Source organism: Mobula hypostoma, chromosome 1 (genome assembly GCF_963921235.1).
Source record: "Mobula hypostoma chromosome 1, sMobHyp1.1, whole genome shotgun sequence".
NCBI lineage: Eukaryota > Metazoa > Chordata > Chondrichthyes > Myliobatiformes > Myliobatidae > Mobula > Mobula hypostoma.
This window is the reverse complement of record NC_086097.1, coordinates 51,421,423-51,437,674: the sequence shown is the minus strand read 5'-3', so window position 1 is coordinate 51,437,674 and position 16,252 is coordinate 51,421,423. Positions and strand designations below refer to the sequence as shown.

At 39.1% G+C, this 16,252-nt stretch overlaps 1 protein-coding gene across 1 annotated transcript in view; it reads left to right on the top strand.

Moving 5' to 3' along the window:
• Window positions 1-16,252, top strand: part of pygl (phosphorylase, glycogen, liver) — a 130,943-nt gene that overhangs the window by 75,261 nt on the left and 39,430 nt on the right. The window contains exon 12 of the mRNA XM_063048653.1: window positions 13,836-13,950. Within this exon, the coding sequence (XP_062904723.1) occupies window positions 13,836-13,950 (115 nt within the window). The remainder of the gene's footprint in view (window positions 1-13,835; window positions 13,951-16,252) is intronic.

The following is a 16,252-nucleotide window of genomic DNA, read 5'->3' as shown; positions in this document are numbered from 1 at the left end:
CAACTTGTGGGGGCACACCGCTCTTCCAGGGTCTCGTTATCTCGTGATCTCGTGGTGTGTGTCGTGCCTTAGCGAACCTGTTCTTTTTATCCTCCTGCTGGGTATCGCCTGTCCATCAAACTTCAAACAGTTCAGGTTCAAAGCAACCGGTCTGTCAATACTCTTAATTGTGTTGCTTTTACGTTATCTCTCTCCTCTCTCATTAACACTTTGAACGCTTCTCCATTGTCTCCCTTATCTCTCTCATCAGTATCAATCTTCTGATAACTTGGTTTTTCGTCACACCCCTATCCTTCAAAGGATTTTTACCGGGGTAAAAATTATAGGCATGAATACATTATTAGATACACACTAATATACAGGGTCATCAGCTATTCGGCTAATACAGAGAACTTTAAGTTGTCAACACCTTGATAGACAGTCAGCAATCACCTTTCCATTCCTTTTATATGTGTTATTTTAATAATCCTCTAAGACCCGGCTCCAACTTAGCAAACTTCATAGTGGCCAAAAACACTAATGGGTTGTGATCAGTGTAAATTCTCAGTGGTTTCTGTCCCGGACAAAGATAACAAGGGTCGTCCCACGCAAACTTAGCATCCTTTGGCAAGAGCTTAGTAAGAGGGAGGGTAATATCCGCAAAGTTTTTGCAAAACTTCCAGTAGTACCCCACCATCCCCAAGAACCTTCTCAGGGCTCTCTTGTCTGTTGGGGTGGGGACTTCAGAGATAGCCCGCACCTTAGCCTGCATCGGAGCCAGCTGCCCCTGTCCTACCACAAATCCCATATAAGTGATCTTTCCGTGGCCAAATTCACTTTTTGCAAGGTTCACTGTCAGGCTGGCTTCAGACAGCTTTTTAAACAGCTCCTCGTCTCGCTCCTGTGCCTGTATAAATTCCTTCCTTGCTAATGATAAGTCTGCCTTAAATTCCGTTTCACTACGCTGCTTCTCACTTTCTAACCCCTTCTGGTACAAGGCTGGTAAAAACTTCTCAGCTAAATCTATATTCACTTCGGCAGCCTTTCTGGACATGCGCCGAGTCACTGCGCAAACGGGATAAGCCTGTGAGTCCATGGGCGGGGCCTCAATGCTGGCAGGCTGGCTTGTCAGTTTTACTGCTGAGAACACATTTCTGCCGGCGAGGTCATTACCGAGTAAGACCTCCACGTCTTCCGTCGGTAGTTCGGGCCTCACCCCGATCATGACCAGTCCGGAGACCAAGTCGCTTTTTAGCTGTATCTGGTGCAAAGGTACTGCTTCAGTCCCTTTTCGGTCTCTGAACTGAAGTCTAAAACACTCCTTAAGATCAGTGACTGACAAGCTCCAGTGTCTCTCCAGATCCGCACTGGAACTGGGTTTGACCCCTCCTTCACCGACACCAATCCGGCCGAAATAAACCTGTCGCGCCCTTCCTGAACTCTATCAGACCTCTTCTCCCCTAGCGGTTTGTTTACCAGCTCAATACAGCCAGTCAGAACCTTTGTTTTTCCTTTCCGTCTCCTTCTTTGGGGCAAAGCACCTGGACGCAAAGTGTCCGGCTTTCCCACAATTATAGCATACGACCCCAGGAGACTTCCTACCAAACTGCTCCCGGTCTTCCTTATCCTTCTCACTAGTCCCCGGCTTGCTTTCTGACTTTTCTGGCGGACTCTCTCCGCCCTTTTGACTATCCTTGTGGTAGCTTTTACTCGGGGTAAACTTCGCTTTGTGCGTTAACGCGTATTCATCCGCTAACTTAGCAGTTGCGGCTGAGATGTCTGCCTCTTTCTCATCTAGGTAGGGTCTCATACCTTCAGGGACACAACCTTTAAACTGCTCAATCAGTATTAGCTGTAGCAGTCTGTCATAATTCCCATTGACCCCTTTCGAGGTGCACCAACGCTCACAATACATCTGCATCTCACGGGCAAACTCTAAATATGTGCAGCCCCACTGCTTCCTCGCATTCCGGAACCTCTGCCGGTATGCCTCCGGGACCAACTCATAAATCCTGAGTATGGCCTCTTTCATCACATCATACCTCTGGGTATCTTCTGCGGACAAGGCCAAGTAAGCTTGCTGGGCTTTTCCTTTAAGTACGCTCTGAAGCAAAACAGCCCACTTATCCCTCGGCCAGTCCTGACTTGCAGCAACTTTTTCAAAATGGAGAAAGTACCGATCAACATCGGCCTCTTCAAATGGGGGAACCAGCCTAACCTCCTGGGTCGCCCTGAACCCTCCACCTTGGTTCGGCATGGGCCCCTGCGCTAGCGTCATCTTTAACTTCTCCAGCTCAATTTCCCTTTCCCTCTGTTTCTCTCTCGCTTCTCGTTCTAACTGCCTGTCCCTCTCTTCTCGCTCTAACTGCCTGTCCCTCTCTTCTTTTTCCAGCTGTTTTACCCGGAACTCGTGCTCGAGTCTCAATTTTTCCATCTGCAGCTGTACTGCTTCTCCACCAGGTTTGCCCATAGATACCACCTCCAGCTCCCCTTGGGGAAACACACCTTTAGATACATAGTGCTCTATGAGTAGCTCTGTGCATCTCCACTCTCCTCATTGTCGACTTCCCCTTAAAAAGATTCAACCATTTGGCCACAGTTGCCAAGTCTGATTTCCTGGCATCCTCTAATGCCTCCAAGGTTGGTGCCTTTAGAAATTCTTCAATCTCTATTTCTGCTGTTTGCTCTTTCTTTCTTTGGGAATTTTAACCCAATCAATTTACCCAGTCCCAAATTTGGCATTCAAAATCCCGAACGAGCCCCCACTTATGTCACGTACCCCATAACTGGGTTGCCAAACCAGCAGAAATGGACCACTTTGTTGGAGTCTGGATTACTGGAACTAAGAAAGTTTTATTAAAGAAATATGTAACACAGTACTCTAATCGTAAGGATATGGATGCAACAGATTAGCAATGATAAAACACACATGTACACAGAACTAGAGTAATAGGAATCAAACAAGCTCTATCGTAAAATGATCAGTCTCATGTGACGCAGAGTTCAGTTCAGCTTAGGACAGTTCGCAGTAATTGCTGTTGTGCCATCGGGGAGAGAGAGAGAGATAATATGCAAATTCTGATTCACACAGACCTTCGTTCTTCGCAGTTAGCTTTCGGACGAACCCTTTTATGTCTTCTGTGGTCACCAACTGTGACCCCTCGTTCCGGATACAACCGTTCTTCCGCGGTGAACCCGGCACCCAGGCAAGGGCAGACACACACACCAGGTTCCCACCGATCGTACCTTTTCACCCTGTGCGTCTATGGTTGGTCCCGTGACCAGACCTCCAAACTCCACCAACTTGTGGGGGCACACCGCTCTTCCAGGGTCTCGTTATCTCGTGATCTTGTGGTGTGTGTCGTGCCTTAACGAACCTGTTCTTTTTATCCCCCTGCTGGGGTATCGCCTGTCCATCAAACTTCAAACAGTTCAGGTTCAAAGCAACCAGTCTGTCAATACTCTTAATTGTGTTTCTTTTCCGTTATCTCTCTCCTCTCTCATTAACATTTTGAACGCTTCTCCATTGTCTCCCTTATCTCTCTTATCAGTATCAATCTTCTGATAACTTGGTTTTTCATCACACCATCTACACCACCGTCACCGGCAGTGCATTCCATGTACCCACCACTCCCCGTGTGAAAAATTTACCCCTGACATCCCCTCTGTACCTACTTCCAATCACCTTAAAACTATGCCCTCTCATTTTCGCCATTTCAGCCCTGGGAAAAAGCCTCTGGCTATCCACATAATCAATGCCTCTCGTCATCTTATACGCCGGTAACAGGTCACCTCTCATCCTCTGTCGCTCCAAGGAGAAAAGGCCAAATTCACTCAACCTATTCTCATAAGGCATGCTCCCCAATCCATGCAACATCCTTGTAAATCTCCCCTGCACTCTTTCTATAGTATCCACATCCTTCCTGTAGTGAGGTGACCAGAACTGAACACAGTACTCCAAGTGAGTTCTGACCAAGGCCTTATACAGCTATAACATTACCTCACGGCTCTTGAACTCACTTCCATGGTTGATGAATTGAATGCCAACATATCATATACCTTCTTAACAACACTGTCAACCTGCACAGCATGGACTTGGACCCCAAAATATCCCTGATCCTCCACACCGCCAAGAGTCTTACCATTAATACCGTATTCTGTCTTCAAATTTGACCTACCAAAATGAACCACTTCGCACTTATCTGGGTTGAACTCCACCTGCCATTTCTCAGCCCAATTCTGCTCCCTATCGATGTCCTGCTATAACCTCTGACAACCCTCCAGACTATGCACAACATCCCCAACCTTTGTGTCATCAAATTTGTTTTTATTTGAAAGACACTGATATGCTGTTCTTGCATTACCGATAATGATAGTAACAAGAGGCAAATGTCTCTTTAAGAGGTAAACTTGTAGGGAATCATTTGGCTGCTGGATCATTTGAAATGCTCGAGATTGCTATTCTAGAAATACACATGATAGTGCAAGCATTGTGCTCTGTCCAGAACTGTCCAGCCAAAGAATGTCCCCAGGGTAATGTAAAGGAAAAATACAACAGAAATCCAAAATATAATGGAAAAAGCTGACCTCTGCAGGTCAGACTACTCTGTGGAATAAGAAAAAGACTCAATACTTCATGCTAATGATCCAACATCAGAGCTGGAAAAAAATTAAAGATGGCCTTACATTTATAGGGTATTTATTTCAATGTCCTACAGGTAATTTTGTTTCAATTTATGGGAAGCAAGAGTACTTTTGCGATCCATAAAATAATGTAGATATCAACAGCTGGGTTTTCTTGCATGATCTTGCCTGTTTTCCATTTTCCCTAATAGCCCACCTTTAATTTTTATGTCACCCATTTCTGAGAGTTTCATTCAATTTCTGAAGCTCACTGATTAGATTCAGTGTCATTGAAACAGCTTGTTAGTGTGATCTCTATGTTATTGTATAAAAATCAAATCTAGCCCAAGGCTTCTAAGAAATACCACATACAACATTTCCGTTGTCTGTTAAACTAATATAACTTCCATAGGAGAACCATAGATTGTAGTGATGAGGATGTTGGGTCAAGCTATATAATTTGAAGTCACTAATTGCAAAGTAAGGCAAAGCCCTGCCTCTTTGTAAAATCAGAAGGGATTGTAATCATTGCACCACTTAAGAAAACCAGGATTTGACATGTCTCACCAGAATTAGGAATGTGCCTAGATTACTCCATCTACTGAGCAATAAAAGGGAAAAAGTGCCACAATATTAGAGTATTTTGAATAGCAGTTTCCTGAAAGTGGAGCTGAAGAGATTGTGGAGATGTTTCAAGAATCACTAAATTCCCATATTCCACTGGCACGGCACACTAAGGAACATAAGCAAACGTTTGACATATGCTACTGTCCAAAAAGATAGCGGTACTTGTTAGAGAACTCAAATTGCCATTCCATTAGGCTCCAAGTCCACATCTGCATTGATAATTAAGATGGATTACTCTTGTCAGCTGATTTGAAGATGCTTTGACAAGTCTTGCCATAGATCTCCATTGGCTGCCAGTTGGGAAGCTTTGAAGAACTCAATCTTCTCTTAAGCGGAAAATCTGCTGCTGCAGCTGTTTGTTTCATTTGTCTGCGGAACAAATACATCACTCACTCATGTCCACGTTTGGGTCAAGCAGAGAAGTGTTGATCAATTATTGCAGGAAGAAGAGTCATCATATGTGTGCAGTCCATAAACTCTCTCCAGCTATACAAACCATGCCATTTTGTAAACATATAAAGATTAAGGAACAGAATTTCACTAATGTATGTGTATCCAGTTATCCTTTCTTTTCCAAAGCCAAGCAAAGGGACACAAAATCTGTTGCATGTGTTTCCAGGGCCTACCATCTTTTCGGTAGGCTTATTGATACCCTATTACCGGATTCTATTGTGATTCTTCAGTCTACTCCAGAAGCAACACAGGTTTTGCATTGGTGTTCTCACTGCTACCTAATGCTACCTGTTCACATATCCTGATATAACTAATATTCACAGAGATTAGGATTGGGAAGTTTAAGTCATGCAACACCCTCAGCTTTATTTTTTCCTATCAGCAAATCTGTCTCCGCATAATAAATGAACGAACATGAATTGTCCTGGTATCAGTCTCTGGAGTGTGTGTGATTCTCAAATGAAACCCTTCAGAATCCACAATTACAGAACTATAACTTTGTAATTGACACCACTATTGTTGGCAGAATCTCAGAAGGTGGCAAGAGATGTACAGGAATGAGATAGATTGGCTGGTTGAGTGGTATCTCAACGACAACCTTGCACTCAAAGTCAGTAGAAACAAGGAATTGATTGTGGAATTCAGGAAGGGGAAGTTCAGAGAACTCATCTTTCTCTCTTTTCAAATCTTTTTATTGTATATATATATATAGGAAAAATAACATGAGTACATTGAAGTAACAACACTTACAATGCCTCAAAAAAAACCCATCATCTTAAAGATTGAAAACAAAATTTTGTGATAACAAAAAAAACCTACTGAGCAGAAAAGTGAGAAAAAAATAGAGAACCCACTAGGTGTACAACCCCGGAGCCATGCGTCATACAAAAAGCTTCGAAAAATAAACATCAACCCGCCGGCAAGAAAAGAAAATATAGTAAAAGAATTTACAATTAGATTGTGGAAAAATTATATCAATTAACTCAAATGATAATAACGAGCAAATGAGCCCCATCTTTTCTCAAAATCAAATAAAGGTTCAAAGATTCGACTTCTAATTTTCTCCAACCTAAGACATAGCATCACTTAAGAGAACCATTGTGACAAAGTGGGAGCTGATGTATCCTTCCACTTCAACAAAATGGCCCTCCTAGCTATCAATGTAACAAATGCAGTAACATGTTGGTCAGACACAGAAATACCATGAATATTCTGAGGAACTATTCCAAAAAGCACAGTTAATTTATTAGGTTGTAAATTAATTTTAAGTGCTTTAGAAATTGTTGAGAAAACCGACTTCCAGAACTGTTCCAATATAGAACAAGACCAAAACATATGTGTCAGTGTAGCTATCTCAGTTTTACATCTATCACAATGACTATCAACATTAGGAAAGATTTTAGAAAGTCTCTCCTTTGTCAGATGATAATGATGTACAATTTTAAATTGAATCAATGAGTGGCTAGCACAAGTTGAAGAAGAGTTAACGAACTTCAATATCCGCATCCAATCCTCCGTCATAAAAGTCAAATTAAGTTCCTTTCCCCAATCCTGTTTAATCTTAGACAAAGGACGCTTATCCCATTGTAATAATAAATTATAAATTCTTCCAATAGAACCCTTAATCAGAGGATTCATACTCATAATAGTATCTAACAGGTCAGCCTCCAATATGTAAGGGAAATTACTTAAATATTTTTGTAAAAAAATGTCTAACTTGAAGGCATTGCAGAAAGTGTGAATATGAAAGAGAATATTTATCAGTTAATTGTTCAAAGGACATCAATCTATCTTCTTTAAATAAATCCAAAAAAGAATTAATACCTTTATTTTCCCAAAGTAGAAAAATTGGATCACTCAAAGAAGGCTTAAAAAAGTAATTTCGGTAAATTAAACTACAAAGTTTAAAATTTTTAAGATTAAAAGAATTGCGGAACTGGAGCCAAATTTGTAAAGAATACTTAACCACAGGATATAAGTTTAAATTAACAACTTTACCTAATTGCATAGGTAAAGGAGCCCCCAATAACAAAGTTAATTAAAACTGTTTTACAACTTTTAGTTCCAGATCTACCCAAATTGGCCGATCATTCTTATCAACCCAGTATAACCAAAAAGACATATATCGCAGATTTACAGCCCAATAATACATTCTAAAATTAGGCAAAGCAAGACCTCTGTCCTTTTTCAATTTTTGTAAATGACATTTACTAATTCTTGGTCTTTTATTATTCCAAATAAAAGATAAAATAATAGAATCAATCCGATCAAAAAACTTCCTAGTCAAAAAAACAGGAATATTCTGAAATAAATATAAAAATTTCAGTAGAATCATCATTTTAACTATATGAATACGACCAACAAGTGAAAATGTAAGTGGACTTCATCTACTAAATAAATACTTCATAGAGTCTACTAAGGGAACAAAATTAGCTTTATAAAGATCCTTATATTTTTTAGTAATTACAATACCTAAATATCTAAAAGAGTCTGAAACTTTAAAAGGAGTATTATCATATATAGAAACAGAATCATTTAAAGGAAATAATTCACTTTTACTAAAATTAATTTTATATCCTGAAAAACCTCCGAATTCATTAAATAATTTTAACAGGGCAGGAATGAATTCGTCAGGGTTAGATATATAAAACAATAAATCATCAGCATAAAGAGAGACCTTATGCATGGTCTCATTCACAAATATCCCATGGATATTTTTGGCCTCACGAAGAGAAATAGCAGGGGGTTCTAATATTAAATTAAACAACAAAGGACTTAATGGACAGCCTTGCCTTGTCCCCCGTGAAAGCTGAAAAAAAGGAGACCTACAATTGTTAGTGACAACAGTAGCAAGAGGGGCTTTATATATCATTTTAATCCAATTATTAAAATTAACACCAAAGCCAAATTTCTCTAAAACATTGAATAAATATTTCCATTCGACTCGGTCGAACGCTTTTTCAGCATCCAAAGATACAACACATTGTGGAACTTTAGAAGAGGATGAATATATAATATTAAGTAGTCTCCGAACATTTGAAAAGGAATAACGACCCTTTATAAAGCCTGTTTGATCTTTACAAATCATTTTACCCAAAATATTCTCCAACCGATTGGCCATTATCTTTGACAAAATCTTAGCATCATCATTCAGTAATGAAATAGGTCTATATGAAGCACAGTCAGGAGGATCTTTATCTTTTTTAAGAATTAAAGAAATCGAGGCCTCATAAAAAGTAGAGGGTAAGTCACCTTTCACAAAAGAATCCTTAAACATTTCCAACATATACGGAGAGAGCAACTTTCCAAATTTTTTATAAAATTCTACGGGATAGCCATCAAGTCCTGGGGACTTACCAGATTGCATTGAAAAAATAGCTTTATGAATTTCGGCTTCAGTAATTTGAGCATTGAGAATCTTTTGATCCTCAGCCGAGATTTTAGGAAAAACAATCTTCTGTAAAAAAAGCATTCATTTTAGAGGAATCTAACGGACATTGAGATTTATATAGCTCAGCTTAAAAGTCTTGAAAAATCTTACTAATTTCCTCATATTCCTGAGCTAAGGTACCATCTTTCCTACGAATTTTCATGATTTGCCTTTTGGCTGCAGCCATTTTTAATTGAGACGCAAGCAGTTTATTATTTTTATCTCCAGACATATAAAATTGGCTCTTTAACTTAAGCAAATAACCTTCAATGGGATGAGTTAATAACAGGTTATATTGTGATTGAAGTTCCACCCTTTGTTTAAATAAATCAATATTAGGGGAAATTGCATAAATATTATCTAAATCTTTAATTTGTTTTGAAATTCTATCTAATTCTGCTTTAGTTTGTTTTTTAAGTTTAGCTGGATAAGAAATAATCTGACCGAGTATAAATGTTTTCAATGTATCCCATATAGCTAATTTAGACATACCCCCCATATCATTAAAAAGAAACAAATCCTTTATCTGGGTTTCAATGAAAGTGACAATGTCAGAGTTTTGCAATAATGTCTGAGACATGCGCCAAGGTGGGCGGGCAAAAGTGACATCATCAAATTCAAAGGACAAACTCAGAGGCGCATGATCAGATATAGCAATAGTGTCATATTCGCAGGTTTTAACACTAGGCAAGAAGCGGGGATCCTCAAATATTTTTTATAAACGTGTGAGAAGAAAGAATATTCTCTATTGTCGGGATTAAGATACCTCCACAAATCAATCAACCCAAAATCAATCAAAAAGGAATTAATAAATGACACGGAATGATTTGAAAGTCGCTGATTGGTTGAGCTCTTATCAATCATAGGATTTAAACAACAATTAAAATCCCCACCCATTATGAGCATATATTCATTTAAGTCAGGCAGTAAAGCAAATACCTTTTTAAAAAAAGAAGGATCATCTAAGTTAGGACCATAAAAATTAACCAAAACAACTTTTCTATTACAGATTGTTCCTTTAACAATTAAAAATCTACCATTAGAATCTGATTCAATATCCTCTTGAATAAATATATTAGGTTTAATGAAAATAGACACGCCTTTTGTTTTACTCTGAGAAGTGGAGTGGAATTGCAAACCATTCCACCATCTAAAAAATCTATTTTGATCTCCTGCCCTGATATGTGTCTCTTGAGCAAAAATTATATCAGGTTGGAATCAGTTAATAATTTTAAAAGTCTTCTCTCGTTTAATAGGATGATTCCAACTATGTACATTCCAACTTATTATATTAATCCGTTTGAACAGCATACTATAATTTCATTCTACTTTATACATGCACAAAGCACATACAAATGCAGGATAATCAAAGATGGCGGTGATGAAGAATACAACCAAATAAAAAACACGCATGCTCCGGAACTACCCAATAGGAAAAAACTAACTCTAAACCCACCCACCCACACCCAGAAACACGAAAAAGGCAAGCAATCCACAATAGAATTCAAAGCTGCTGACTGCTCTGTCTGTGTTTTCTTTCCCTCCCCCCAGTTAGTAAAAAAGTAGAGTGACCTTGTGAGAAAGTCAATAAAGTCTCAGGAAAGGTATTTACATTCCATCGACTGATAAACAAGAAAGAACCAAAATAATATTATCTCTTAGAGAGAAAAACCAGCGCCATGTTTAAGTTTAATATTAATTCCCTAAAAAAGCTTTAAATTCAGTTATAAAATGTTATAATAGAACAGAAAAATATATAAAAAGCCCTATTAGTAGGAAAAACTACCAATTAGCTACGAAGTATTAAATTAAAGGAACAAGTTCTTATCTTCTTCCCTCAGTCATAAAATGTCCAGAGATCATTTGAGCAGAGATACTTAAACCGTAAATCTTTCCAAAGGAAAACCAATAATATGCAGTAAAAAACAACTCCCCGTGTTCTTTAATTAGTCTGTCAAAGAAATATACAAGTGACCTTCATAAATCTTCTTTCCAAAATGTGAATAATATGGAATTAGCCAAACAGCCTTTCAGATGGATCATTCAACAGCGGTGTCGGTGACAGCAGCAGGCAAAGCCTGAACAAAATCCAGTGCAACTTTTGGATCAAAAAAAGTACAAGGAGCAGAATTAGGAGGAAAAATTTTAAGTTTTGTCGGATACCTCAGAGACGGGAAAAGATTCTTATCATATGCTTGTTTCATTACCAGGGCAAATTTTGATCTTTGTTCCATTATCTCTCTTGGATAATCTTCATAGAAGCGGAGCTCAGATTCCATAAATCTAAAAACTCTCTGTTTTCTTGCCTGTCATATTATTTGATCTTTAATTTTAAAGTGATGAAAGCAAACCAGAACAGATCTTGGTTTACTAGAGTCCTTCGATTTCGAGATAAACGCCCTGTGTGCCCTTTCTATAGCAGGCGGCTTTGATAGAATGGTAGGAAATAAAATGTGGAAAAGCTTACCAAAGTAAGCTGTTACATCTGCATCTTTAGCTCCTTCCTGCAGCCCAACAATTCTTATATTCCTTCGTTGAGACCTAGTTTCCAGGTCTATAATCTTATATTGATATCTTTCCAAACAAGTTGTAGCTTCAGACAGCTTTTGCTTAGTTATCTTCAATTCCTCTTCGTGTGAAATAACTTGAGTTTCCAGTTCTTTAAGTTTTCCCAGAAATGACTTCATTTCATTACTATTCTTTTCCAGTTGGTCTTTAATTGATCCATTCTGATCCTTAATTGAATTCAGTGTCCGAACGATATCTTCAGCCCACGATGGCATTTCATCAGATCTTTCCTTTTGCATCTTTCCTTTCCCATTACCTTTATCACTAGGTTCAGGTAAATTCTTCCCACTTCTTATAGACATAGACATATTGATCACCCTCAAGAATCAACAAGTAAAAGTTTTAAATTCATAGCTTAAACTAGGGGGAAAGAAAGAAAACCAAGAGCAGCAGAAAAATACTGCTACTCCATTAGCAGACAGGGGCGGTCCTCCTCAGAACTCATCAATCCTCATTGAGTGATTAGCAATGGAAAGGGTGAGCAAATTCAAGTTCCTGGATGTCAGCATTTCAGAATCAGAATCAGGTTTATTATCACCGGCATGTGACATGAAATTTGTTAACTTAGCAGCAGCAGTTCAATGCAATACATAATCTAGCAGAGAGAGAAAGAAAAAAATAATAAATAAAACAAAACATAATAAATAAACAAGTAAATTAATCACGTATATTGAATAGATTTATTGTTTTTAATGTGCAAAAACTGAAATACTGTACATTAAAAAAAGTGAGGTAGTGTCCAAAGCTTCAAAGTCCATTTAGGAATCAGATGGCAGAGGGGAAGAAGCTGTTCCTGAATCACTGAGTGTGTGCCTTCAGGCTTCTGTATCTCCTACCTGATGGTAACAATGAGAAAAGGGCATGCCCTGGGTGCTGGAGGTCTTTAATCATACCTTTGCTCATTGCAGCCAGAAAGTTCTATTTTAACTTCATTAGTCCACAGAACTTGTTTCCAAAATGCATCAGGCTTGTTTAGATGTTCCTTTGAACCTTTTGAATAGAACTTCTTGGCTGTAATGAGCAAAGGTATGTTTGGAGAAAAAAGGGTGTCGAATTTCATGAAAAGAACCCCTCTCCAACTGTTAAGCATGGGTTGGATCGATCATGCTTTGGGCTTGTGTTGCAGCCAGTGGCACAGGGAACATTTCACTGGTAGAGGGAAGAATGAATTCAATTAAATACCAGCACATTCTGGAAGCAAACATCACACCGTCTGTAAAAAAGCTAAAGATGAAAAGAGGATGGCTACTACAACAGGATAATGAACCTAAACACACCTCAAAATCCACAATGGACTACCTCAAGAGTTGCAAGCCAAAGGTTTTGCCATGGCCCTCACAGTCCCCCAACCTAAACATCATCGAGAATCTGTGGATAGACCTCAAAAGAGCAGTGCATGCAAGGCGGCCCAAGAATCTCACAGAACTAGAAGCCTTTTGCAAGGAAGAATGGGCAAAAATCCCCCAAACAAGAATTGAAAGACTCTTAGCTGGCTACAAAAAGCGTTTACAAGCTGTGATACTTGCCAAAGGCGGTGTTACTTAAGTACTGCCATGCAGGGTGCCCAAACTTTTGCTTCGGGCCCTTTTCCTTTTTATCTACTTTGAAACTGTAAAAGATGGAAATAAAAAAGTTTTCTTGCTTAAAATATTAAAAAAATGTGTCATCTTTAACTTTATGCCTTTTGGAAATCAGTTCATCTTTTACTCGCTTAGCTATTCACAGTAACAGAAATTTTGACCAGGAGTGCCCAAACTTTTGCATGCCACATATACATGTACATACATACCCTTGATTTAATTTTTAATTTTAGTTTTTATGTATTTGTTGAAGAAGATACCAGATTCTCCTTTTCTCTTCCATTTGGCATTAGTTGGTGCAAAATGATAATCTCTTGTGTCAAGAACCTGCAAGTAGTAGAGTGTTCTGAAATATGCTGCATTTCAGTTTTATCTTAATATTTTTCACAGAAACGCTATAGCATAGAGCCATGATTGAACCTTATCCCAGAACATTCCTTTAGTTGATTTCATCTCAATCAGCTTTTTTATTGTTCTGTAAATCTTTCTGAAATAAATTAAAATTTGAATTAAAATATTGAAATTTAAATATTTTCTTATTAGTGATTGTTTATTGTCCGTTTTCTATCACCTAGTTTTAAAGACTTTAGTGACATTGAACCAGAAAAATTTCAGAACAAGACAAATGGAATCACTCCAAGGAGGTGGCTTTTGCTTTGCAATCCATCGTTGGCTGCCCTTATAGCTGAGGTATGTGACATATTTTTGAGACTTAATTGGTAAGTTTCAGCAGTATAAAGATGATAACAAATTAAACTCTCTTTTAGATACCTCACACAATTATACTTTCCACTCCTGGTGATCAAAAAAATTAGCGTAAAGCCAATCCACTCCAGCGAGTTCAGTAATCTGTTAAAAGCTGATTTTTGTCCTTTTATGATCTTCAAAAAAGAAGAAAAGCAAATAAGGCAGAATCAGAGTTCTCACATTGGGTCTCTGATCTGAAACATTGTGTTTCTGTTTCTACAGATGCTGCCTGATATGCTGAATATTCTTAACATTTTCAGTTTTGATTTCATATTGGAAGCATTTGTCGTTTGATTTTATTTCCCTGACAGGGAGGTTGGTTGATGATGTAAAAATCTGTGGCTTCTATCTCACACAAATTGTGGTTGACTCTTAACTGAAGTGACCTAAACAGTCTTTCAGTTGAATGAAATTGCTAGTAAAAAATTCAAGAAATGCTGTAAATACTGAGGGAGCATCGTGGTGAGAGCAACGAGTTTTCATCAGCACTGGCAAAGATAGTTCAAAGTAATTTGAAGTTGCAAAAAAGGGCAAAGAGGTGGAGATGATACAAACTGGTGCAGATGAGAAGAGACTCAATGACAGAAGTGGTAGTCATGCCAGCTGTGAGGCTGGTAAAGACTCATTACTTACCTGTGTCAGGGAGGTGTCAGAAAAAAGGTGGATTAAAATAGAAGAGGGGACAGAGAAACATTTTTTTAAAACTGCTGAATTTGTGAGATTAAAAAAAGAAGAGCAAAGCTCTGCAGATCTAAAATAAAATCATTACATGCCTCGATGGGCCGAATGGCCGACTTCTGCTCCTTTGTCTTATGGTCTAAATCTCAACCCAATGGGCAACATCTTGGAACAATAAACTGAATTAATGTTCATTTTGTTATAAGTGGCGAACAGAAAAAGCTATGTATCTGAAATCATTAAGAGAGGAGAGACTGCAGATGCTGAAAATCTGGAGCAACACAAAACGCTGGTGAATCAGGCAGCATCTATGGAGGTGTGGGATGAAGAGTCTTGAACTGAGATGTCAACTGTCAATTTCTTTCCATAGGTGTTGTCTGACCCACTGTTCCTCCAGCATTTTGTGTGTTGCTATCTGAAATTATTGAACTCAATGAAGTGCTCTGAGAGGTTTTCAGATCATGAAGTATATCAATTCTTACCCGATGAGTCATCTGGATCTGCTCCAATTTGCCTACTGTCACAACAGTCAGCAGCAGATGCATTTCATTAGCTGTGGAACATCTGGATAATGAAGGCGCATACATCATGAATGCTAATCATGGGACGTGGAATTAAAATGTGTGGCCACTGGGAGATCCACCAGAGAAAGCAGGATCTCCCAGTGGTCCCACATTTTAATTCCACGTCCCATTCCCATTCTGATATGTCTATCCATGGCCTCCTCTACTGTCAAGATGAAGCCACACTCAGATTGGAGGAACAACACCTTATATTCCGTCTGGGTAGCCTCCAACCTGATGGCATGGACATTGACTTCTCTAACTTCCAATAATGCCCCTCCTCCCCTTCTTACCCCATCCCTTATTTATTTATTTATTATTATTATTTTTTCCCCCTTTCTTTCTCTCTCCCTTTTTTCTCCCTCTGTCCCTCTCACTGTAACTCCTTGCCTGCTCTCCATCTTCCTCTGGCGCTCCCCTCCCCCTTTCTTTCTCCCTAGGCCTCCCATCCCATGATCCTCTCCCTCCTCCAGCCTTGTATCCCTTTTGCCAATTAACTTTCCAGCTCTTAGCTCTATCCCTCCCCCTCCTGTCTTCTCCTATCATTTCGGATCTCCCCCTCCCCCTCCCACCTTCAAATTTCTTACTATCTCTTCTTTCGGTTAGTCCTGACGGAGGGTCTTGGCCCGAAACGTCAACTGTCCTTCTTCCTATGGATGCTGACTGGCCTACTGCGTTCCACCAGCATTTTGTGTGTAACCTATTATTGACTTAAGGAGGAGGAAGCTAGAAGTCTCTGAGTCAGTCCTCATTAAGGGAACAGATGTGAAGAGGGTCATTGGATTTAAATTTAATTGGGAGAAGTGTGCAGATGCAGTAGCTCGTCATCGCGCAAGGCCGCTGAGAAGATTTAAAAAGCGAGGAGTTTCTTTCAGCTGGAGATTCGATTGGGTGAAGTGCGCAGACACAGGAGCTCGTCATTGTGCAAGGCCACTGAGAGGATTTAAAAAGTGAGAAGTTTCTTTCAGCGCAAGATTCAATTGGGAGGAGTGCACAGATGCAAT